The sequence below is a fragment of the Henckelia pumila genome, chromosome 3, assembly GCF_033568475.1.
Source record: "Henckelia pumila isolate YLH828 chromosome 3, ASM3356847v2, whole genome shotgun sequence".
Classification (NCBI taxonomy): Eukaryota; Viridiplantae; Streptophyta; class Magnoliopsida; order Lamiales; family Gesneriaceae; genus Henckelia; species Henckelia pumila.
The window spans coordinates 91115848-91143605 of NC_133122.1; the positions used below are offsets into that span (position 1 = coordinate 91115848).

At 36.4% G+C, this 27758-nt stretch overlaps 1 protein-coding gene across 1 annotated transcript; it reads right to left on the reverse strand.

The window, feature by feature from the left end:
• Window positions 1–2341: 2341 nt before the first annotated feature.
• On the reverse strand, window positions 2342–6571 carry LOC140889210 (uncharacterized). Its single transcript, XM_073296916.1, has 6 exons — window positions 6481–6571; window positions 6148–6399; window positions 5627–6021; window positions 2956–3668; window positions 2493–2556; window positions 2342–2359 (listed from the first exon to the last, which is right to left on the reverse strand). Exons 1-6 carry the CDS (start codon window positions 6569–6571, stop codon window positions 2342–2344), a joined length of 1533 nt encoding a protein of 510 aa, XP_073153017.1.
• Window positions 6572–27758: the final 21187 nt, after the last annotated feature.

Consider the following 27758-nt stretch of genomic DNA (forward strand, 5'->3'; position numbering starts at 1 on the left):
AAACATTGATATATAACTCATATCATTATGATTTCATTTCTGCAAATTCGAACTCAACTGCATGTATTCCAAATATTCGACAAACACAAACCGACGACGTAACGGTTCGAATTCGATATTTCCGAAAATGTAAACATCATTCATACCCTCATCTCAACATATTATCATCATATATTCAGCAGCATATTCACGTGAATATCAATCCATAATTTTCAGATTTTTTATAAATCTTTCAAAAATCATAAACATGTTCAAACGACGATCTTTTCTCGATCCGTCTTAGATATGATATCGTCGTATATGCTAGAACATATTTATACAAGTAAATCTTAATTCTAACAACATCTTAAAATTCAAACATGGGAGAATTTCATAAAACTTACGTCAAAACGTAGCACTCGAAGACGTGATCGCAAATATATGATCAATCGAAAATTCTATCGGGCGGATCAAAAGATATCAAAGCTTTAAAGGGGCAAAAATGGCTTGGAACCCTTTGTCTCACTTTCTCTCGTTTTTCTTCTGTCCAATTCTGATTCCCATGTGAATTTCATGGATATATATTAGCTTATTTGCATTTTATCCCCTAAACTCTTGCATATTTGCAATCCAGTCCCCGGACAAGCGATTTAATTCAATTTCAATCCTAAAAAATTTAAGAATATTATAATTTAATTCTAAACTCTAAATATTTTCAAAGTAAATATTCTCGAATTCAAATTAAATAATTTCGGATCTTATCGCATTTTAGTCCTTGAACTTCTCCATATTGGCAACTTGGTCCTTGCTCGGATTTCATCCGCAAAGTAAATCCTTGATATTTCTAATCTTGGAATTCACATCTTAAATTCCATAAATATCAATTCAAGTATTTTTAATCTTTTAATTTAAGAATTCCGGATATTAAAATCTTAAAATCCGAAAATCCTCAAATTAAATCTTTTCGACCCGAAATCAAATCTCTAATTTCTTAAATTCTTCAAATTAATATTTTCTCATATTTGGAATTTAAATCTCAAATCCCGTAATTAAGAATTTAATTTTTTCGGGCCTTACAGGTGGCGCCTACATTCTGAGCATGATGTTCCAGAGTTTGATTCCTGTTTTCAAGTCCATTCATGTATCATGATTGTATGCATTGCATAAACATGTATACTTATATTTTACGTATTAGGCGTACGTGCTCACGTCTCTATGGACACCACATTCGACGAAACAGGTTTGTAAGTTGACCAGGTTTTGGATCCATGTTCGGTCGGTGACCAGGGCCTAGGAGCAGAGGTTATTGGTGGTTTAGTTTAAGTTTGTTTTTCGTATTTATTTATTTATTTATTCATTTTGGTTGTATAAATATTTGTTTGGAGTTTTCAATTATTTCTGGATATATACCACCAGTGATATGAATCTTGTTATGTAAGATTAGCAAATACGATTACAATTTGAATCGCACCCTCTAACCAATAAACAAAAGACTCAAAGTTTTGCCCAATCTTTGAAACAAGTAAAATTGATAGAGTTTTGGATTTCCACCTTTAATCGACGATACGATTAACAACAGAAACCACAACAATTGAAACCAAAGAAAACCTTCAGATAAACTTGTATCTGACAATTTTCAATGAGAAACAATCGACAAAAGTTTCCAAGTAATTAACTAAGAAAGTTTGATTTGAAGAACAAAGCAAAGCTTTGAATAAAATTCTTGAGAGAATTTTCAATAATTTTTTGTATAAACTGAATCTGAATTCTTATTAATGAAATAAAACAAAAGTATTTATAGTTTACAATCAAAAATAAAAGATAACGCAAAATATAGCTTAAAGATATCAAAGATATCATCTAGAAAGTTTCCTAGTAAAATTAAAAGACTCAAAATATAGAAAATAATGCCAAAATATCAAAAAGTCTCACACACACACAAATATGCCGAACTGTGTGAAAACGAGTGCAGGCGCGGATGCGCGTGAGCAGGCATGGGCGCGCATAGCTTTCTGTCCAGAAAAACTTGAAAACACCAGATCAGGCGCGGGCGCGCGGGCGCGCATAAGGGTCTGTCCGCCAAACTTTAAAATTGCATCCACGCGCGGGCGCTCGTGGAATGGCGCGGGCGCGTATGCGTGACTATCCAAGACACTTGTTTTGGTGTTTTCTTTGATATTTCCTCCACTTTCTTTACTTTCTTGGACTTCAATAAGATTATAGCATCCCTCAAAATGATCTTCAAGCATTCCAAATCCTTCAACTCTCGACCGTAAATCACGGAGCAAATCTTGGAACAATATGAATCTTTGAGCGCCTCCTAGATTCATATCAAACTCCCCTTCTTCAAAAAGATTTGTCCTCAAATCTTGCCCTTTACCTACAAAATTCAAACAAGATTTAGAAACTTTAAGACTAATTTCCACATTTACTAGTATACGTTGCTCACTCAAAACTATATCAAGACTCACTAATTTTTTTACACTTAAACTAAACACCTTATAACAACTCACATGCTTAAACATGATTAAAATTCCATTTAGCAAGACAAAGATCAAATTCCTCCCCTTCTTAGACCTAGTTAACCCCAACACAAAATTCATAGTAAAGAACAACCATTGTTTTCTAGGAATAAGATTCAAGCCAAATGCAATATGCCACTCACAACTCCACTCGATATATCTCTTCATGTGATACCATAACAAATATTCATCTAACAGATTCATCCTTTTAGATCTCTCAAAATTACACTTCAAAATCAACACACATGTCCATTCATCAATTAAATCATGCAATGACGAACATATAGAGAAAAACTTATTTTCTTTAAACAAATACTTGCTCACATAAAATTTATAATGAACATTGCACAAGTACTTTTCAAACACATTCTCAAAATCATTAACCCATTCATGCAATTTATTAACATTTTCAAACCATAAGCACCTCGTATTCAAAAGAGATAAGAACTCATACCTTTGTGATAGTGTAGTAACTAACACATTTTCCTTACCTCGTTGATACTTAATCAACTCTTCACCAACAACTCTTAATCCTTGAGAACTTACACCAAAATCAATAAGTTCCTTTGCACGAAAGACATTCAACTTTCTAACATGCTCATGACCCAAAAACTTCATGTCCAACATGATTAACACAATTCCATAATGTTCAACATGCACTTTAAAAATTTTGCTATATACTAAGATAAAATCAAAGTATATCACAACAAAGTTACCCATAGATGCATGAAAAACACAACCCATCAATCCCATGAAAGTATTACGCACATTAGTTAGCCCAAAAGTCAACAATAACCAATCAGGCAAATATGACTTACCACCTATACTATTCTTGCAACACTCGCATATATCAACATAAACCAAATAACCAACTCTTGTAGTATGCACAAACTCAAAAGACTTAACATCAAGATTTGAACTTAAAGCATAATTCATAGCTAACACTTTCTCAAATCCTTCAACAAAGTAATTAAATCCATGCAACATTGAATTAAATTCATACCTTTGAAATTTTGTATTGAAATTGTACCTTCGATTTGCATCTACATCATACCTCTCAAAGAGAAAAACTTTCAAACATTCAACCTCACCTTCACATGGATCCAACATGTTAAGACTTTTAATATTGTATCTCCTTTGTTTACTCATCAACACATCTCCAATAACCTGCAAAGAAGAAATACCAAATCTTGGGGTTGATGCTACAACTTAAATTGTAATTCACCCAAGTGTAGGTTGTCTGCAAGTAATATACTCGTGAGTACGAGATCGATCCACGGAGAGGATGTTGTAAGTTTAATTTTAGAATGATATATTATAGATGGAAATATTATTATGAAACTTCAAATACACAAATTATAAAATTGTCAAGGTTTCAAAGGTTCATTGTTGGTTTATTTAAGATTGCTTAATAAAAATAAATAAAAGAAACTAAAATAAGAATAAACATAAAAGAACAATTAAATATTTAAACAAGTATATCATATAATATAGTTCCCACTATATTAATATCAGCCGATATTTAATACATGGTACCCATAATATATATATAAATGCATAAATATAAATTGACATAAAAGTAAATGTTAGATCAAATCACAATATTTCATTGAGAACAACCGGCAGAGCCACGCTATCGTCTAAATAAAATATATGACTTTATGTTAGATGCGATAAAGTAAATGTTAGTTGCGGAAAAATAAATGTTATATGCGAGAAAGTAAATGTTAGTTGCGAAAAAGTAAATGTTAGTTGCGATAAAGTAAAAGTTAGATGCGAGAAAGTAAATGTTAGTTAAAATCACAATATATTATTTAGAACAACCGACAGTGTCACGCTATCGTCTAAATAATATATATGACTTTATTATAAATAGATACTTATATTTATAGTATATAATTATTGTAGTATTTATTGTATCATATTTGACAACAAATCAAGGTAACCACATTCAAGGTACCAAGCATTTGATGTAAATAGATAACAACAAATCTTCCAAAATTATACCTACAAATAAGGATCAATTAAAAAAACAAAATAGAAATAGAAAAAGAGAAGAATATACAAAATATAAACAATCTTACTTGACCAACAATGAAACCTTTTCACCTTGACATAAAAAGATTTAGCTTGCCATGAACATGAAACTCAAGAGTAAGGATAAAATAAATTTCATACTTGAACTTGAGAAATATGCACACTTAAACTTTTATTCTCACACACACAATATTTATTTTACAAATGAGGACTTCTCTACACTCTTGCACACTACAAATCTTATACAACACATCTATTTATAGGCCAAATGAGAGCAAGGGTCCAAGACTCATTAAATATGGAATAGTAAAGTTGGTGGGTGCTTGTCTCCTTGAATGTCAATACATTGACCCAACTTTAATTGGCATGTTTGATGCCTTAGACTTCCGATTTTTCTTCTGCACAAAACATATAACACGTAGCCCTTTGTCTGTATATGTGTTTTGACAACTCATTCACCCCTTTTGGATAAAATATGAAATACTTATGATATTTTTACTCCAAGCTGGTCATAGTAAAAGTAAATCTGTCTCCATTTTGATGTTTGATTATTTTGATCATCTTAATGAAGTTTTTGGAATTTCTTGTCTTCTACAAAGTTTAAGATGCCTCTTTTGTGATTCTAGAGGTTTTGAGATTACTCCATTATGACCTCTGTAGCTTGAGTAATTTTATTTTTACCAAACCTGCGCAAACCGTAAAATACAACATTTTAGTAAAACATTTAAATATAAACACATAACACTAAAATAATACAACTTCATAATTTTAATTAAACTTAAATTTTAAAACACACTTTTAACATATAAATAATTACAAATTTTAAGTTTCATCACACCCCCAAACCGGCTAAATCATGACAATGAGATAAAACCTCTTTGTACAAAAGTACTTTAGGGATTTTATTCATTTGAACAAAATTTTCAACCTCACTATTTTGGACCATAATATTATCTTTTTTTATTGGTCTCTTTCCTCTCTTTTCTTTCCTCTCTTTTATTCTTTCAAAGGCCATCTCACTCTTTTGTACACTTTCTTTCGGCCTTAATTATTTCCTTCTCTTTTTTTTTTTTACATGGCTATCTCACTTTTTTATCACTTTTTTTTTCAATCATATCACACAAATTTTCAACTTCCAATTGATCCTCAAAAAATTCTTTTGGACTCAATTGAATAGCAAAATTACAAGACTCATCCAACAAAGTACTATTCTCACTTTGAACATCAATAGAACTCTCATCTATCACAAGAACATTAGATGACTCCTCAACACATACAAACTCACCTACCACTTCACATTTAGATTCAACACTAATACCACTATCAACCACACCATGTACAATAGAAGAGTTTTCAACAAGCCATTCACCTTCCACCGCACAAATTTCAATACTCTTATCAATAATCAAGGAAGTTTCATCCTTAATTCTTGACTTAACTTCAACTTTTGACTCAACCTCCACTACAACATTAGATTCAATCTCTACACGAGAATCCGCCAATTTCATCATAGCCTCCTTAAAACATTGGCTCATATCATGCTTATCTTTTCTACGACACCATAAACATGCAATATCAACGGTACTAGAATTTGAAAGTTTAGATGTACCTTGATGTTCACGTTTGGGAGATTCACAGTGATTAGGAGCAAAAAGTTTCCGCATAGCTCTCTTCATCTCATCCCATGTAGAAATAGGATTCACTCCATGTCTTTTCCTGTTTACCACAACTTTATCCCACCAAGTGCAAGCATAGTCGGTAAATTCTTGTAAAACAAGTTTAAACTTCCTAGCTTCAGAAAAATCACGACCTTCAAATAAAAACTCTACCCTTTTCTCCCACTTCAAATACGACTCCGAATCTGAATAACCATCAAACGATGGAATTTTATTTTTCTTAATCATATCCAAATAATATTCAAAATCTTTTTCTCCACAACAACCATCATCATCTCTTCTCTCTCTCCTACTACTATCATACCCATATAATCTTTTTTCACTCTTCCTATACTCATCAAAGTTTCTTTGAAACATTGTACCTGCAAGAAAAAAAAGGTTAGTAATATAATTTCCTCACCCAAATTCTCACTAGTCACTCCAAAGAAAATCACTCAATCACTCCTTTTTTTTCACTCAAAATATATGGAATAGCTTATGCTTTGTGATTTTAAATATCAAACTCACAAGTTCAAAACTTGTAAACACTTGCCAATCGACCCACGTAGATTGCACAAAAATAAGAAATTAACTTTATGAAGATTGAAATAAACTTGGCACCCAAGACTCACAAGACACAAGAAATTATGACCACAAGTTATTTTGATTCCTTTTTTTTTTCGACAATTTCGGTCTTCACTCTTTTTTTTTTGACAGATTTTAAATATCTTTTTTTTTTAATTTTTGATTTTTCACTTTTTTTTTTTTGAATTTATAACTTGTAGCACAAGACACGAGACTTAGATAACAAGTTTGAAAGAAACGACACAAAAATTTTATAAAGAATAGACTTAGATGAAGAACGAAGAACACGAAGAATAGAGATAGATGAAGATAGGTACTTACTTGATTCAAAACTTTGGCTCTGATACCAAATGATATGAATCTTGTTGTGTAAGATTAGCAAACACGATTACAATTTTAATCGCACCCTCTAACCAATAAACAAAAGACTCAAAGTTTTGCCCAATCTTTGAAACAAGTAAAATTGATAGGGTTTTGGATTTCCACCTTTAATCGACGGTACGATTAACAACAGAAACCACAACAATTGAAACCAAAGAAAACCTTCAGATAAACTTGTATCTGACAATCTTCAGTGAGAAACAATCGACAAACGTTTTCAAGTAATTAACTGAGAAAGTTTGATTTGAAGAACAAAGCAAAGCTTTGAATAAAATTCTTGAGAGAATTTTCAATAATTTTTTGTATAAACTGAATCTGAATTCTTATTAATGAAATAAAACAAAAGTATTTATAGTTTACAATCAAAAATAAAAGATAACGCAAAATATAGCTTAAAGATATCAAAAATATCATCTAGAAAGTTTCCTAGTAAAATTAAAAGACTCAAAATATAAAAAATAATGCCAAAATATCAAAAAGTCTCGCACACACACAAACACGCCGAACTGTGTGAAAACGAGTGCAGGCGCGGACGCGTGTGAGCAGGCACGGGCGCGCATAGCTTTTTGTCCAGAAAAACTTGAAAACACCAGATCAGGCACAGACACGCGTCAAGGAGGCGCGGGCGCGCATAAGGGTCTATCCGCCAAATTTTAAAATTGCATCCACGAGCGGGCGCTCGTGGAATGGCGCGGGCGCGTATGCGTGACTGTCCAAGACACTTGTTTTGGGTTTTCTTTGATATTTCCTTCACTTTTTTTACTTCCTTGGACTTCAATAAGATTATAGCATCCCTCAAAATGATCTTCAAGCATTCCAAATCCTTCAACTCTCGACCGTAAATCACGGAGCAAATCTTGGAACAATATGAATCTTTGAGCGCCTCCTAGATTCATATCAACCAGATTGATATTAAATTAAGTTTCCGTTGTTTACTCTGATTTTGTTTCTTTTTATATTAATTGCATGCTTAAGTCTTTGCTTAGTAGGTGATCTGAGTCGGGTCACTAAAAGATTCAACTATACATATTGTCCTACTTAGCCTTTTTGCAAAAATTGACCTGGTCCGGATAAATTTTATAACACTTGTCTTGGTCAGATCAATTCAATTATCTTTGATCAATTTTTTTTTCTCAGATCAGTTTTCTTAGTTTGATCTTCATATTATTATCCATATAAGTTCTTATCAGATTAGTTTGTTTGGTCTTTAAGATATCTTTCCGGTTTGTCTTTCTTCAGGTCACTTTTTTCATCACCAAACTTATCATTTTTACTTAGGAATTAACACACAGTCGATAAATTTGAATATTACTCATACATTACCATAAAATAATATCTATAGTTACAAATAATAAGGATTAAAAATTTTGACATGTGCTAGAGATATAAACTAGAAAAATTCAACGATAAACATTGTATTTAAGGAAGATTTTCTAAATCTGTTGATTTTTTTTGTTTTTAATTGAACGATCTATAATCAATTTGCTTTAGTCATATTTTAATTATTTATTCAACCCAAAAACTTTTGTGAGATAGTCTCATGGGTAAATTTTGTGAGACATATATCCTAATTGGGTCAATCAAGATGATATAATACTTGTTATGCAAAAATTATAACTCCATGTAAGCGTAGGCTCTTGTGAGACCGTCTCACGTGAGATGGGTCAACCCAACACAAAAAATTACCCGATCAATTTTAAACCGGATCTTCGTTGATTTGGTCAGATTCTTCCTTTCTCTCTCGCGAACTCAAGGATGGGACAATTCTTCTTTTATCTCTCGAAAACTCTTGGTCAAATTGAAAGCTCAAGGCTGATTCTGCGTTGCTCTCTCGCGAAACTCTTTGCGGCGAATGCGAGTCTTTCCTGCTCATCTGTTTCTAAATTTTTTTGTCGATTTATAGTTGTTTTTTTCCATAATTTTCGTACAAATTTAGGGTTATTATGTTTTAGACTTCAGATCGACATCATAGTCCTATTTATAATATCAATTTTGTTCATTTGATCTCTGCAACTCGAGCAGATTTCAGTTTTTTCCTATTAAATTGTAGTTATGGTCTTATATCTTTGGAGATTTACAGTGCACTGAGCACTGTTTTCATGTTTTTGTTTTCTTATATTTTTCTATCCTATTTCTGGCTAACATTTAGTTACAGATTCCTCTCCTCCCCCTAAACGATATGTTTTCATGTTTTTGTTTCACTTTCATGGTCTTATATCTTTGGAGATTTACGGTGCATTTGATCTCTGTTTTCATGTTTCTGGCTCGATGGTCTTATATCTTTGGAGCTCAGTTCTTATGTTTCAGATTTCAAATTTGACATTCACTACTAATCTTTTATTGATCTCATCTATGATCTATCATGTATTATTATGCCAATCTGCCTAATGTTTCCACTTATCTTTGATGTTATGTTATTTTCTATAGGAATATGTTATAGCTTTGCTAAAAAATGGTAGGCCCGAAAGATGAAGCAAAGGGTGAGTTAATTGTCTTTCTGTGAGGGAGACGACAGTGACACATTTGTATCTTGGCAAGATTATTTTTGCCTACTAAAATGGTTTTCATGGCAGCAAATATTTTACGACTCTCTCTGATCAATAATATCATTATTTACTCAGGCTCCTGTATCATTTAGGATCTCATTTAAGTCTATATGTGCAACCCTCGACACCTCATACAGATCGAGCCCTTAATGTGAGGTCTTCTTGTTTGTATATTCTTTTCTTTGGCAAAGTGTGTAGTGGTCTGCACAAAATTAGCATATGAGTTACATATTTTGGACAAGTTCTTTTTTTCTTAAAAGTATTAGTTTTTTTGTTAAAAGTATTACTTTTAACGTATTTTAATTTGAACATAAAAATTATTACTTTTTAGGTAAAAGGTATCACATTTTCTATGAAAAATATTAGTTTTTATGATAAAAGTATTACATCTAACGTATGCTAATTTTACATAAAAAGTTAAGTATTACTTTCTTTGAAAGAAATTAGTTTTTATGTGAAAAGTATTATTTATAACGTATGCTAGTTTGATATATATATATATATATATATATATATATAGTTTTATTGACTCTATGATGCTATAAGACGTCATTATAGCTGAAATTTGTGTAACCATTGTACTTAGACAGGTAAATAGTTTGAGGCTGGGGTGCTGAGCAAAGTGTTTGATTTCTACAAGAAGAAGCCTGGACATAAAAGCCAAGATTTCAGCTTTGAAAAGAGATGAAAGAGATAATAATAGGAAGAAGCAACAAATGAAATGAACTAGCTTGTTTTTATGGTCATTTTAATTAATAAAACTTCTTCCTTCTGGAATGGATTACATTTCCAAAATTTGTTGTATTTATGTTGTTCAAAATACATTATTTTCTCACTTCTCAACAACGTTCAAACACTACCATAAACATGAAAATGAACACTTTGATGGCAATAAGAAATGTTCTTAGAATTAGCAAAATATAGGGATTAAAGATTACACACAAACAGATGTTTGCACATGCACACAAAGTGGGACTTGCCTAGGCAATAAAGAAAGGAATCTTCACATAGCAAGAAGACTCGTACATGCTCATAAATAAAGAGTCTAAAATCAATATTTTGAGATTAACAAAGCAAAATTCTCTTATATTTTTTTGTTTATAAAAAAAATATGATGAGTTTGAATGAAAATACATGATCATAAGTCTAGCACTTTCTTTCCTCCTACCACCCCCTTACATTTACAGTCTTTTCTCCTTAAAGTAGAAAATAAATCATGAAAACAGGCCTACCTCCAGAGTCAATCCATCATGTTTTAGAAGAATACGAATTGGATCAATCATGAATTTGCTTGTAATCAATAGTATTTCATTTTAAAGGGTTGCAGATATCAATACAACCTAAAAAAACAATGGACACAGTTCATAAATTTGTTGGAAATCGACACATACAAGTTCTGTGATAAATGATAACAAAGTCATGTGATAAATGTATTTTATACACTTAATGTAGTTAGATTTTAATTGTTAATTGTTGGTTTCGAGCAGATTTATGTGTGGGCTTTGTTGTTTTTGTGTTCGTAGAGAATTATAGAAATTTGGTGGAGAAAAGAAGAAATTTATGAAAAAGAAGAAGTATTGTTGAAGAAAATAAGAAATAAGATTTATTTGGAGAGAAAGAATAAATAAGAGAAGAAACGTACAGACAAGAAATGAGATTTCTTAATGGGTTTTTCATTGGGCCAAAGGTTAGCGCTAAAAGTTAGCATTTGAGAAGAGCAATCGCGCTATGAACTGAAGCATTGAAGATTTGAGAATTCGAACAGAGGGCACGCCCGCGCGGAGTCAAGAGCGCCCGCCCTTTACTGTTTGGAAAGATTTTATTATTTCAGGCAATTATTCTATTGGCTTTTGAGTGGGCTTTTGTGCATGATATAAAAGGAATTCTTATCAGAGAGAAAATGAAGAGCCGCCACAATATTTTATACACATATCAGAGAAATATTTTGTAGAGTTGATCGTGTGATTTTTCTGGAGGATTTTCTGGAGCTTATCTGAAGAACAAAGACGGAGTTTGATCGACCGGACACGGCGTCGACGACGGATTTGTTTTTTTTTATCTTTTATTTATTTTATTCTGAATATGTTTGGATTTTTGAACATGTTTTGGTTTATTCATAATTTTATTATGAACTAAATTTTTAGAGTCTAGAGGTCAGATGGAACCTGGTGTAGACGCTTTCATGAATTTTTGATTTTATTGAATTGAGTTTTGTTTCTACATTAATTGTTTTTTTCTAGAATTGATTGTATTTTCAATTATCTGATCAATAATTGATTTGTTATATTTATTTGAAATCATTGCTCGGGAGAGGGGATTTTGAATAGGACAGTAGAAACTACACTGTTAATTATTTATACAGCTCGGGAGAGTGTATGATTTTAACAGAGCTTTTAAAAAGAACATTATTTTGTGATAGATCACTACGATAAATTCTTAATAAGAATATTGGAATTGAATTGTAGTTGATAAATATTATTTGTTGCTCGGGAGAGGGAAATAATAAACTTAAGTGTTCTTGGCTATTAATTGATTGGAATTCATGAAGATTAATTAATTAGGATTGATTGTTGTTGAAACCAGGTGAAATCTATACATCTAGACCATTTTTCTCTGATTGATTATTACTGAAAGTTGTGTGCGTGCTTTTAAATCATCTGATTATTTTATTTTCTGCAAAATTATCAAAGGTTGATTTTCTAGATAAAGTTTAGACTATTTTTGTAGTGACCCTTACCCAGATCACCTACTAAACAGAACTTAGACATGCAATTAACTTAATAAAACAGATATCAGAATAAAACTGCGGAAACCATAAACATTATACAATCCCAAGTAAAGGAATCTGTAATTAATCCAATAATATACAACCAAATCGAATAGCTGTATAAACCCAAACAACAGTAATAAAACCTAAGCGAAGCTCCAGCTGGCCAACCACTGACTAGCCCCTCCTGGATCCACCCTCCTCATCCAATCGCAAACCTGCCCCATGGAATAGGGTGTCCAGAAAATACAGAGTACGAGACGTGAGCATAAAACGCTCAGTGCGAGAGTATGAGTATACATGCATGCAAAGTGAACTCCCTATAGACTCGAGGTCAAGGATCAGATAACAGAGACAGACCGGGCCCTGGTATGTAGCACGCTGTGCCATCGCTTCAGGAGGTGACTCCCATACCGAGATAACCGTGGATACGCCGGACCCAAATCGATGGAAGTCCATCCACTAACAGGATAGGGTACAACCCTACTAACAGACATCTCGAAAGAGATACAGCAAGATGCAAATGAATGCAGCATAATATCATGGCATATAAATCATGCAGTCACATAATACATGCATACTCAGTCAGGATATCTCGAACAGTACTTTCATACCTCAAAACAGTGCAAGCTTTACCAACTCTAGGTCCACGCCTATAGTCTGCTCTACACTGCCAAATGATACTACTATCATTAAAGTGCTCTAAAAGCCTTAACTAAGCTATTTCATACTCCTAAATATTTATAGGAAGCAAAAGCTATACCTTCGTCCGTCGTTAGCCCTTTGATGTCGATGCCTCCAGAACTTGGGCACAACTCCGCTACGACTACCGAACGCCTCGCCGACCTTCGGACCAAGCCTAAGAAGACTAGAACAGCTCCAAAAGGACTAGAAGGGAAAGGAGAACTCGGAATTGGAAAATGAAAGTGAAGCCTCGGCCTTCTATTTATAGACAACGATCGGAACTTCCGATCCTTGATCGGAACGTCCGAACCTCGATCGGAACGTCCGATCCTGCCATCGGAGCTTCCGAAGATCCTGATCTGCCACGTGTCAAAATATCACTTGTTGACTCCAGATAGGGGTGATCGGAGCTTTCGGTCCTGATCGGAGCTTCCGATCTTGCCACACGTCATGCCTGACGTAATATCGATCGGAGCTTCCGATCCTGTTCGGAGCTTCCGATCCTGATCGGAGCTTCCGAACTCACCTTCGGAGCTTCCGAACTCTACCAAAATCCATGACGCACGCTCTAAGCATATCCTCTAAAGTACGGATAGTGCACTCTGACTGACCATCAGTCTCCGGATGATAGGCTGTACTCAAACTGAGAGTAGTACCCATCGCACGCTGAACACTCCCCCAGAATCTAGAAGTAAACCTGGGGTCCCGATCGCTGACAATGCTCAAAGGCACTCCATGAAGTCGGACGATCTCCTGAATGTACATCCGTGCCATGCGATCCACTGAGTACTCTCGGCTATAGGCAATGAAATGCGCTGACTTGGTGAGTCGGTCTACCACAACCCAGATAGCATCACAGTTCCTCGGGGATACCAGCAAATGGGTCACAAAGTCCATTGTGATAAACTCCCATTTCCATTCAGGAATAGGCAGACTGTGAAGCAATCCTCCAGGTCGTCGGTGCTCTGCCTTGACTTGTTGACACACCAAACATCTCGAAACAAACTGATAAACACTGCGTTTCATTCCTTTCCACCAGAAACGAGTACGTAGATCCTTGTACATCTTGTTGCTCCCGGGGTGAATACTCAACTTAGTGCGATGCGCCTGAGACAAAATCTCCTCTCGCAACTCTTCATCCTGAGGAATCACAAGCCTACCAGACAAACACAGAAAGCCATCTGACTGATAATGAAATCCAGACGAGCTACCCTCGTTAGCTAGACGAGCTAAACGCTGGGTCTTTGAATCAGACATCTGAGCATCTCGGATCCGCGAATACAAGGCTGGCTCAGATAATATCGCAAACATCTGGATACTCTGCATACCTTTCTTATGCTTGAAGGTATAACCTGAAGTACAACAGTCACTGATCGCACTAGACATCGAACAAGTCTGAAGTGCGGATAGTCGCACCTTGCGACTCAAAGCATCAGCGGTGAGATTAGCAGCTCCCGGATGGTACTTAATCTTGCAATCATAGTCCTTAAGCAAGTCCATCCAACGTCTCTGCCTCATGTTCAAATCCGCCTGAGTGAACAAATACTTGAGACTCTTATGGTCGGTGAAGATCTCAAATTTCTCGCCAGACAGATAATGACGCCAGATCTTCAAAGCAAACACAATGGCTGCTAACTCCAAATCATGGACTGGGTAGTTGTCCTCGTGAAGCTTCAGCTGTATAGAAGCGTATGCAATCACATGCCCATTCTGAGTCAGGACACAACCTAACCCTTGAAGAGAAGCATCCGTGTAAACTACATACCCTCCAGATCCTGACGGTAATGCCAACACTGGCGCAGAAGTCAATCGCCGTCGAAGCTCACAGAAATTCTCCTCACACTCGGAGGACCACTCAAAATCCACACCCTTGCGGGTAAGCTGCGTCAACGGTCGAGCTAACTGAGAGAAGTTCAGAATACCCTGCTAGACCCAGAAAACTACGGATCTCAGCAACTGTCGTCGGACGCGACCAGTTAAGTACCGCTTCAATCTTGCTTGGATCAACAGAAATCCCCTCCCTGGATATGATATGGCCGAGAAAGACCACTCTATCCATCCAGAACTCACACTTGCTCAGCTTGGCATACAACTGCTCATCTCTAAGAGTTTGCAGTACCAACCGCAAGTGAGAAACATGCTCTTCCGTATTACGTGAATACACCAAGATGTCATCAATGAAAACCACGACAAACTTGTCCAATTACTCCCTGAAGACACGGTTCATCAAATCCATGAATATAGCCGGTGCATTAGTCAAACCAAATGGCATCACTAGGAACTCGTAATGCCCATAGCGAGTACGGAATGCAGTCTTGGCTACGTCCTGATCACGGACTCTCAACTGATGATACCCAGATCTCAAGTCAATCTTGGAGTAAACTGACGTGCCCTGCAGCTGATCGAACAAGTCATCAATACGAGGCAACGGATACCTGTTCTTCACAGTGACTCGATTCAGCTGTCGATAGTCAATGCACAGCCGCATCGACCCATCCTTCTTCTTTACGAAGAGAACAGGAGCCCCCCAAGGAGACACACTAGGACGAATGTACCCCTTGTCCAAAAGATCCTGTAGCTGATTCTTCAACTCATGCATCTCTGACGGAGCCAGACGATACGGTGCTCTAGAAATAGGCAAAGTACCCGGCATCAACTCTATGCCAAACTCGACTTCCCTAGCAGGAGGAAAACCCGGAATTTCATCAGGAAATACATCTGGAAATTCATCCACAACAGGAATGCTCTCTATCCCAATACTCTCAGCGGACAAATCAACTGCATAGATAAGGTAGCCTTCCCCGCCAGACTCTAGAGCTCGACAGGCTCTCAAAGCTGATACCAAAGGCATCGGGGGTCGCGCTCCCTCACCATAAAAAAACCAACTCTCACTCCCCTCTGGATGAAAGCGTACTAATCTCTGATAGCAGTCCACTGAAGCTCGATAGGTAGTCAACATATCTATTCCCAAAATGCAATCAAAGTCGTCCATCGCCAGGACCATGAGATTCGCTAACAGAATGTTCCCTTCGAACTCTAAAGGGCAACCCATCACTAGACGCTTAGCCAAAGCAGATTGGCCCGTCGGAGTAGAAACAGACATCACTACGTCTAGTGCAATGCATGGTAACTTATGCCTCTTAACAAAACGTGCAAAAATGAAGGAATGAGATGCACCAGTATCAATAAGTACAAGAGCAGGTATGCCATAAAGCAGAAATGTACCTGTGATGACTTTCTCATTCTCCTCCACAGCCTGATCATGTCTCAGGGCAAACACCTGGCCAGAAGCTCATGGCCTCAAATGAGAACTCCCAGCAGACTGTCCCTGCGACCTCTGCTGTACGGTGTCCTGAGAACCCGATCCTGAACCAGAACCAGAACCACCTCCCCCAGACAGTGGACAATCCCTCCGGATGTGACCAGTCTCTCCACAACGGAAACAAGCTCCAGAAGCTCTACGGCACTTGTCGGATGGATGGTTCTTCCCACAGTGATCACACTTGTCCTTCTTACCGTAACGAACAACACCTCCAGAACCAGAGGAAGAAGAAGATCCAGACTTCTTGAAAGTTTGGGCACGGGGACCCAAAGAACTAGCAGGTCTCGACTGAGAGAAAGACTTGTTCCGCCGAATGTTGTCCTCTGCCTGGTGACAACGGCTCACCAAACCCTCGTAGGACATGTCGTCGCCAACCGCCACATGGTCATGGATCTCAGGGTTAAGGCCCTGAAGGAACAGATTATACTTCATCTCTGAGCTATCAGCAATCTCGGGGCAATAGGATAGCAGATCAAAGAACCTCTGCTGATACTCATCGATAGACATGGCTCCCTGTCGCAGACTCAGTAGCTCGCCCGCCTTCGATTGTCGGAGTGCAGGAGGAAAATACCGCTTTTGGAAAGCTGTGCGGAACTCGGCCCAGGTGGCCACTCCTCTCGCTGCAACAAAAGGTGCAGAAGTAAACCTCCACCACCTGCGTGCACGCCAATCTAGAAGATAGCCAAGGGTTTCCACCTTCTGCTCCTCGGTGCATTGGAAAGTCTGAAAGGTCGTCTCCATGCGGTCTAACCAGTTCTCCGCATCCTCCGGAGACTCACCTCCAACTAAGGGCTTAGGACCCATAGCTAAGAATCGACGCACAGTGAAACGCTCGTCGTCATGGTGACGATGATGCCGTTCTCGACGAGGCTCCCGGTCGGCATCACCCCAACGCCCACCAACACTGCCATGAGAACTCTGGTCGTCACGATTTGACATCTACAAAAATACCTCAAGATGAGACTAAATCCCAAGAATTCTTTTGCATGCTCTGATACCATAAATGTAGTGACCCTTACCCAGATCACCTACTAAACAGAACTTAGGCATGCAATTAACTTAATAAAACAGATATCAGAATAAAACTGCGGAAACCATAAACATTATACAATCCCAAGTAAAGGAATCTGTAATTAATCCAATAATATACAACCAAATCGAATAGCTGTATAAACCCAAACAACAGTAATAAAACCTAAGCGAAGCTCCAGCTGGCCAACCACTGACTAGCCCCCCCTGGATCCACCCTCCTCGTCCAATCGCAAACCTGCCCCATGGAATAGGGTATCCAGAAAATACAGAGTACGAGACGTGAGCATAAAACGCTCAGTGCGAGAGTATGAGTATACATGCATGCAAAGTGAACTCCCTATAGACTCGAGGTCAAGGATCAGATAACAGAGACAGACTGGGCCCTGGTATGTAGCACGTTGTGCCGTCGCTTCAGGAGGTGGCTCCCATATTGAGATAACCGTGGATACGCCGGACCCAAATCGATGGAAGTCCATCCACTAACAGGATAGGGTACAACCCTACTAACAGACATCTCGAAAGAGATACAGCAAGATGCAAATGAATGCAGTATAATATCATGGCATATAAATCATGCAGTCACATAATACATGCATACTCAGTCAGGATATCTCGAACAGTACTTTCGTACCTCAAAACAGTGCAAGCTTTACCAACTCTAGGTCCACGCCTATAGTCTGCTCTACACTGCCAAATGATACTACTATCATTAAAGTGCTCTAAAAGCCTTAACTAAGCTATTGCATACTCCTAAATATTTATAGGAAGCAAAAGCTATACCTTCATCCGTCGTTAGCCCTTTGATGTTGATGCCTCCAGAACTTGGGCACAACTCCGCTACGACTACCGAACGCCTCGCCGACCTTCGGACCAAGCCTAAGAAGACTAGAACAGCTCCAAAAGGACTAGAAGGGAAAGGAGAACTCGGAATTGGCAAATGAAAGTGAAGCCTCGGCCTTCTATTTATAGACAACGATCGGAACTTCCGATCCTTGATCGGAACGTCCGAACCTCGATCGGAACGTCTGATCCTGCCATCGGAGCTTCCGAAGATCCTGATCTGCCACGTGTCAAAATATCACTTGTTGACTCCAGATAGGGGTGATCGGAGCTTCCGGTCCTGATCGGAGCTTCCGATCTTGCCACACGTCATGCCTGATGTAATATCGATCGGAGCTTCAGATCCTGTTCAGAGCTTCCGATCCTGATCGGAGCTTCCGAACTCTACCCAAGTAATTATGATTAATCCCTCAATTACTGATTTTTGGTTACGGGCTACTACAATTTTAATTACAAGCACTGATTATTTTCATTTTACTCCCTGTGGGATCGATATCTGAATTATTCACTATATTAAAACTTGACACTCGTACGCTTGCGAGGAATTTTCAAAACAAGTCTTTGGCGCCGTTGCCGGGGAGTAAATTTTGATTATTTTTTAGTGTTGTTACCAATTAGTCTAGATTTTAATTTAGAGTTTTTATTTTATTTTATTTTAAGTTACTAATTAATTTATTCCAATTTTAATTGCAGTTTATGCGACGATCTCAAAGCGCCAATTTTTATTGATGCTTGGCGAGTAAAAGAGAAAGGGAAGATCTAACACCGATGAAAGTCGGGCTGAGGACTTTAAACAAAGCGCTACTTAAGAGGCAACCCAAGCATTTTCTTTTATTTTTATTTTTATTTTTTTTTGCTTTTGTTTTCAGTTTATTTAATTTTTGTTATTAAATTGTTTTTAAGTATTTTCTTTTCATTTTTTGAGCATAATTTTTCTTAATTTTTAATTTTTTTCAGGCTCCAAAAATTTTAAATTCGAGCAAGCGGCGCGCCCACCCCATTTATAGGAGCTCCTGCGCCTTACCTAGACGAAATTGGCGTTGATTTGCGAATTAAAGGCACGCCCGCGCCACTCCTGCTGAGCGCCCGCGCTTCCTATGCTCCACACTGATGCAGCAACAGCGCAAGAACTAGCGCAATCGCGCACACAATTAGCGCTTCCCTTAGCGCTATTGCGCACCACCTCCTAGCGCTAACAATCACCAACCGCGCCTCGTCCATAGCGCTAACAGCTACCATCTGCGCTCTACTCAGTGCTAACGCGCTCAAAGAAAGCTTTCCATCTGCGCTTCATATGGCGCTAACGCGCATCACATCAGCTCCAAGCATAAACATTCCTAATCTATGCTCCGTCATCAGTAATCGCTCAGCAGCTCTTCCATGCGATCGAGATTGCATCCGAAGCTTCACCTTTCCATGCGCCAACATGATCACCTAGTGCGATAGCGCGACTCCTAGCGCTAACGCACTTCCATCCGTGCTTCCCATCTGCGCTTCAACTAGTGCTAACGCGCCACTCAAGCTTCTCAATAGCGCAGACTTCCAGCTCCATACAAGCGCTAACGCGCAACCACCATCGAGCCCTCCTAGCTACTCGCACTCTGCGCAAACGATCAAGAAACTAGCTTTCCAACAGCTACAACAATCCAACCATTTGCGACTCATGCTGTCATAACAGCCTCTCCAAGGCCCTTCATCCATGCACCATTGACCTTCATGGCTTTACTATGCCAAGCACTCGTCCTTTTCCATTAGCCATTAAGCGTTTTATGCTTGTATTGTTTTCGTTTAATTTTTTTGTGTTTTAAATCATGTGCATGTATTCTTTTCAGGTTGAATTGAACGTTCATGTCGTGCTCATCTCCAAATCACCTCTTCAATGGTTTTGCGGCTGCGAGTTATTTTACTGGAAATTTTGATAATACCGAGTACTGATGCTCGGTGTCGAAGGTATGAATCATTTGTTCTTTTTATGGTTTTTAATCATTAGGGACAATGATTACATTAAGTTTGGGGGATGAATCAATGTTTTATTTAGTTGGTTGGTTGATAGTTGAGTAGTTGAGTTTATGTGTGCTTCATAGATAAAATGTTTGTTGAGTTTAATTGTGTAGTGAGTTGAGTTGAAAGAAGTCAAGAAAGAAATGGATGCATGGCTGATAAAAAATATTTTTTGTGCTATAACTGAAATCCATGATTGTTCACCTATCTGACAAATATTTTTGAGAAAATAGAACCAAGTGAATAAACAATTTCCTATATACTCGGTGATTAATACTTGAATCTGATTTTTGAAACATACAGACATAGATATGATTGAGGCATTGTTTGAATTTTTGGGCCTGATTTTATTGAAAAATTTATCCTTAGTTGCCTAGTTGTGCCTACACATTTATATGAGTACATTGAGGTACGGAATAATGTGAAATTCTTGTTGGAAAATCATCGTTAACTGCTGATGATTATTTTTTTTCTGCACTGATTGGAATTTGTATGAATTAATTGTGGATTGAGACTTGTCTAGAACTAGTTCGGACAATCTTCGAGGCGAAATACGGGCAAAACTGAGATTAGGAATGATTTAGGCGATTTTTCTGAATTCGTTTGAGCCTTTCAAGCTACCCATTAATACATGTTATCCCTAGTACCTTGTTTGAGCTTTATTAAAAATCGAATGAAATGCGTGTAAACGTGTGAATAAACCCCCATTCGCCATTATTTCAAGGTCCTACATTGACTATCTAATTAGCCTAAACACTAATTCCTACTTTAAGGGAGTAATTTGAATGCTAAAATGTTGTATGCTCCTAGTTTTATTTGTGAAAAATGGAATGGTGTGGTGGATGAATTGAAAAAATGAAAAGAGGTAGTAGAAAGAAAGAAAAAAAATTTGAAAAAGTTGTGAAAGAAGTTGTGAGAAAAAGTTACAAATAAATAAGTGTGAAAGAATTAAGTGTGAAAGTGTGAAAGAAAAGGAGTTGAAATTAGAGTTTAAGCATGAATATAAATTACTCCTTAATTTGAATTTTTATCCTTTATTTATAGCCATGAGCCAGACCTTACATTATAAGCTGATTAAGTTCTATTGACCGAGTCTCAGTTGCCCAATATACTAGTGGAGAAGAGTTGCGAGAATTTAGCCTATGGACTGTTGATTGATGCTTTTAATGATTATGAATTTTGAACTAAATACGTACACACTATTATTCTTTGCATTTACCTAATTGTGAGTGTTTTTGATTTTATATCCTTTATTTGATCCTATGCTACCTTGAAAAGTCCTCATGATCTATGAATGTTTGAATTGAACTTGGAGAATGGTGTTTTGAACTGAGTTGCGGAGATTGTGAGTTTATGGGGTTATTTTGTTATGACTGAAATTTTCAATTGTTAGTTGGGTGTGATATGATTGGATTTGATATTTCTTTTGAAATCATTGATGAGGTCATTGCTCCATAATATTTCTTGACTAGTCTTGTTGTGTTTTTGAGAGAATGAGTTTTTGGAAGTTATTGTTTTGAATAGTTTTGCTCGGGACTAGCAAAAGTCTAAGTTTGGGGGTATTTGATAAGTGTATTTTATACACTTAATGTAGTTATGATTTTAATTGTTAATTGTTGGTTTCGAGCAGATTTATGTGTGGGTTTTGTTGTTTTTGTGTTCGTAGGGAATTATGGAGATTTGGTGGAGAAAAGAAGAAATTTATGAAAAAGAAGAAGTATTGTTGAAGAAAATAAGAAATAAGATTTATTTGGAGAGAAAGAATAAAGAAGAAAAGAAACGTACAGACAAGAAATGAGATTTCTTAATGGGCTTTTCATTGGGCCAAAGGTTAGCGCTAAAAGTTAGCATTTGAGAAGAGCAATCGCGCTATGAATTGAAGCATTGAAGATTTGAGAATTCGAACAGAGGGCACGCCCGCGCGGAGTCAAGAGCGCCCGCCCTGTTGCTGTTTGGAAAGATTTTATTATTTAAGGCAATTATTCTATGGGCTTTTGAGTGGGCTTTTGTGCATGATATAAAAGGAATTCTTATCAGAGAGAAAAGGAAGAGCCGCCACAATATTTTATACACATATCAGAGAAATATTTTGTAGAGTTGATCGTGTGATTTTTCTGGAGGATTTTCTGGAGCTTATCTGAAGAACAAAGACGGAGTTTGATCGACCGGACACGGCGTCGACGACGGATTTGTTTCTTTTATCTTTTATTTATTTTATTCTGAATATGTTTGGATTTTTGAACATGTTTTGGTTTATTCATAATTTTATTATGAACTAAATTTTTAGAGTCTAGAGGTCAGATGGAACCTGGTGTAGACGCTTTCATGAATTTTTGATTTTATTGAATTGAGTTTTGTTTCTAGATTAATTGTTTTTTCTAGAATTGATTGTCTTTTCAATTATCTGATCAATAATTGATTTGTTATATTTATTTGAAATCATTGCTCGGGAGAGGGGATTTTGAATAGGACAGTAGAAACTACACTGTTAATTATTTATACAGCTCGGGAGAGTGTATGATTTTAACAGAGCTTTTAAAAAGAACATTGTTTTGTGATAGATCACTGCGATAAATTCTTAATAGGAATATTCGAATTGAATTGTAGTTGATAAATATTATTTGTTGCTCAAGAGAGGGAAATAATAAACTTAAGTGTTCTTGGCTATTAATTGATTGGAATTCATGAAGATTAATTAATTAGGATTGATTGTTGTTGAAACCAGGTGAAATCTATACCTCTAGACCATTTTTCTCCGATTGATTATTACTGAAAGTTGTGTGCGTGCTTTTAAATCATCTGATTATTTTATTTTCTGCAAAATTATCAAAGGTTGATTTTATAGATAAAGTTTAGACTATTTTAATTACAATCGTTGATTATTTTCATTTTACTCCCTGTGGGATTGATATCTGAATTATTCACTATATTAAAACTTGACACTCGTACGCTTGCGAGGAATTTTCACAACAAGTCTTTGGCGCCGTTGCCGGGGAGTAAATTTTGATTATTTTTTAGTGTTGTTACCAATTAGTCTATATTTTAATTTAGAGTTTTTATTTTATTTTATTTTAAGTTACTAATTAATTTCTTTCAATTTTAATTGCAGTTTATGCGACGATCTCAAAGCACCAATTTTTATTGATGCTTGGCGAGTAAAAGAGAAAGGGAAGATATAACACCGATGAAAGTCGGGCTGAGGACTTTAAACAAAGTGCTACTTGGGAGGCAACCCAAGCATTTTCTTTTATTTTTATTTTTATTTTTTTTGCTTTTGTTTTAAGTTTATTTAATTTTTGTTATTTAATTGTTTTTAAGTATTTTCTTTTCAGTTTTTGAGCTTAATTTTTCTTAATTTTTAATTTTTTTTCAAGCTCCAAAAATCTTAAATTCGAGCAAGCGGCGCGCCCACCCCATTTATAGGAGCGCCCGTGCCTTACCTGGACGTAATTGGCGTTGATTTGCGAATTAAAGGCGCGCCCGCGCCACTCCTGCTGAGCGCCCGCGCTTCCTATGCTCCACACTGATGCAGCAACAGCGCAAGAACTAGTGCAATCGCGCACACAATTAGCGCTTCCCTTAGCGCTATCGCGCACCACCTCCTAGCGCTAACAATCACCAACCGCGCCTCGTCCATAGCGCTAACAGCTACCATCTGCGCTCTACTCAGTGCTAACGCGCTCAAAGAAAGCTTTCCATCTGCGCTTCATATGGCGCTAACGCGCATCACATCAGCTCCAAGCATAAACATTCCTAATCTATGCTCCGTCATCAGTAATCGCTCAGCAGCTCTTCCATGCGATCGAGATTGCATCCAAAGCTTCACCTTTCCATGCGCCAACATGATCACCTAGCGCGATAGCGCGACTCCTAGTGCTAACGCACTTCCATCTGCGCTTCAACTAGTTCTAACACGCCACTCAAGCTTCTCAATAGCGCAGACTTCCAGCTCCATCCAAGCGCTAACGCGCAACCACCATCGAGCCCTCCTAGCTGCTCGCACGCTGCGCAAACGATCAAGCAACTAGCTTTCCAACAGCTAAAACAATCCAACCATTTGCGACTCATGATGTCATGACAGCCTCTCCAAGGCCCTTCATCCATGCACCATTGACCTTCATGGCTTTACTATGCCTAGCACTCGTCCTTTTCCATTAGCCATTAAGCGTTTTATGCTTCTATTGCTTTGCGTTTAATTTTTTTTTGTTTTAAATCATGTGCATGTATTCTTTTCAGGTTGAATTGAACGTTCATGTCGTGCTCATCTCCAAATCACCTCTTCAATGGTTTTGCGGTTGCGAGTTATTTTACTGGAAATTTTGATAATACCGAGTACTGATGCTCGGTGTCGAAGGTATGAATCATTTGTTCTTTTTATGGTTTTTAATCATTAGGGAAAATGATTACATTAAGTTTGGGGAATGAATCAATGTTTTATTTAGTTGGTTGGTTGATAGTTGAGTAGTTGAGTTTATGTGTGCTTCATAGATAAAATGTTTGTTGAGTTTAATTGTGTAGTGAGATGAGTTGAAAAGAAGTCAAGAAAGAAATGGATGCATGGCTGATAAAAAAATATTTTTTGTGCTATAACTGAAATCCATGATTGTTCACCTATCTGAAAAATATTTTTGAGAAAATAGAACCAAGTGAATAAATAATTTCCTATATACTCGGTGATTAATACTTGAATCTGATTTTTGAAACATACAGACATAGATATGATTGAGGCATTTTTTGAATTTTTGGGCCTGATTTTTTTGAAAAATTTATCCTTAGTTGCCTAGTTGAGCCTACACGTTTATATGAGTACATTGAGGTACGGAATAATGTGAAATTATTGTTGGAAAATCATCGTTAACTGCTGATGATTATTTTTTTTCTGCACTGATTGGAATTTGTATGAATTAATTGTGGATTGAGACTTGTCTAGAACTAGTTCGGACAATCTTCGAGGCAAAATACGGGCAAAACTGAGATTAGGAATGATTTAGGCGATTTTTCTGAATTCGTTTGAGCCTTTCAAGCTACCCATTAGTACATGTTATCCCTAATACCTTGTTTGAGCTTTATTGAAAATCGAATGGCATGCATGTAAACGTGTGAATAAACCCCCATTTGTCATTATTTCAAGGTCATACATTGACTACCTAATTAGGCTAAACACTAATTCCTACCTTTAAGGGAGTAATTTGAATGCTAAAATGTTGTATGCTCCTAGTTTTATTTGTGAAAAATGGAATGGTGTGGTGGATGAATTGAAAAGATGAAAAGAGATAGTAGAAAGAAAGAAAAAAAAATTGAAAAAGTTGTGAAAGAAGTTGTGAGAAAAAGTTACAAATAAATAAGTGTGAAAGAATTAAGTGTGAAAGTGTGAAAGAAAAGGAGTTGAAATTAGAGTTTAAGCATGAATATAAATTACTCCTTAATTTGAATTCTTATCCTTTATTTATAGCAATGAGCCAGACCTTACATTATAAGCTGATTAAGTCCTATTGACCGAGTCTCAGTTGCCCAATATACTAGTGGAGAAGAGTTGCAAGAATTTAGCCTATGGACTGTTGATTGATGCTTTTAATGATTATGAATTTTGATCGAAACACGTACACACTATTATTCTTTGCATTTACCTAATTGTGAGTATTTTTGATTTTATATCCTTTATTTGATCCTATGCTACCTTGAAAAGTCCTCATGATCTATGAATGTTTGAATTGAACTTGGAGAATGGTGTTTTGAACTGAGTTGCGGAGATTGTGAGTTTATGGGGTTATTTTGTTATGACTGAAATTTTCAATTGTTAGTTGGGTGTGATATGATTGGATTTGATATTTCTTTTGAAATCATTGATGAGGTCATTGCTCCATAATATTTCTTGACTAGTCTTGTTGTGTTTTTGAGAGAATGAGTTTTTGGAAGTTATTGTTTTGAATAGTTTTGCTTGGGACTAGCAAAAGTCTAAGTTTTGGGGTATTTGATAAGTGTATTTTATACACTTAATGTAGTTATGATTTTAATTGTTAATTGTTGGTTTCGAGCAGATTTATGTGTGGGTTTTGTTATTTTTGTGTTCGTAGGGAATTATGGAGATTTGGTGGAGAAAAGAAGAAATTTATGTAAAAGAAGAAGTATTGTTGAAGAAAATAAGAAATAAGATTTATTTGTAGAGAAAGAATAAAGAAGAGAAGAAACGTACATACAAGAAATGAGATTTCTTAATGGGCTTTTCATTGGGCCAAAGGTTAGCGCTAAAAGTTAGCGTTTGAGAAGAGCAATCGCGCTATGAACTGAAGCATTGAAGATTTGAGAATTCGAACAGAGGGCACGCCCGCGCGGAGTCAAAAGCGTCCGCCCTGTTGCTGTTTGGAAAGATTTTATTATTTCAGGCAATTATTCTATGGGCTTTTGAGTGGGCTTTTGTGCATGATATAAAAGGAATTCTTATCAGAGAGAAAAGGAAGAGCCGCCACAATATTTTATACACATATCAGAGAAATATTTTGTAGATTTGATCGTGTGATTTTTTTGGAGGATTTTCTGGAGCTTATCTGAAGAACAAAGACGTAGTTTGATCGACCGGACATGGCGTCGACGATGGATTTGTTTCTTTTATCTTTTATTTATTTTATTCTGAATATGTTTGGATTTTTGAACATGTTTTGGTTTATTCATAATTTTATTATGAACTAAATTTTTAGAGTCTTGAGGTCAGATGGAACCTGGTGTAGACACTTTCATGATTTTTTGATTTTATTGAATTGAGTTTTGTTTCTAGATTAATTGTTTTTTTCTAGAATTGATTGTATTTTCAATTATCTGATCAATAATTGATTTGTTATATTTATTTGAAATCATTGCTCGGGAGAAGGGATTTTGAATAGGACAGTAGAAACTACACTGTTAATTATTTATACAGCTCGGGAGAGTGTATGATTTTAACAAAGCTTTTAAAAAGAACATTGTTTTGTGATAGATCACTGCGATAAATTCTTAATAGGAATATTGGAATTGTATTGTAGTTGATAAATATTATTTGTTGCTCGGGAGAGGGAAATAATAAACTTAAGTGTTCTTGGCTATTAATTGATTGGAATTCATGAAGATTAATTAATTAGGATTGATTGTTGTTGAAACCAGGTGAAATCTATACCTCTAGACCATTTTTCTCTGATTGATTATTACTGAAAGTTGTGTGCGTGCTTTTAAATCATCTGATTATTTTATTTTCTGCAAAATTATCAAAGGTTGATTTTTTAGATAAAGTTTAGACTATTTTAATTACAAGCACTGATTATTTTCATTTTACTCCCTGTGGGATCGATATCTGAATTATTCACTATATTAAAACTTGGCACTCGTACGCTTGCGAGGAATTTTCACAACATCATGTTTCATATACTTGTTACATAG

Coding starts and splice junctions, on each gene's coding strand:
- LOC140889210 (XM_073296916.1), bottom strand. CDS start 6,571: ATGTTTCAAAGAAACTTTGATGAGTATAGGAAGAGTGAAAAAAGATTA. Junction 6,022..6,147: donor TCCCAAACGTGAACATCAAG/GTACATCTAAAC, acceptor ATTCTCGTGTAG/AGATTGAATCTAATGTTGTA. Junction 3,669..5,626: donor AAAAAAAAAGTGATAAAAAA/GTGAGATAGCCA, acceptor TCTTCTTTGCAG/GTTATTGGAGATGTGTTGAT.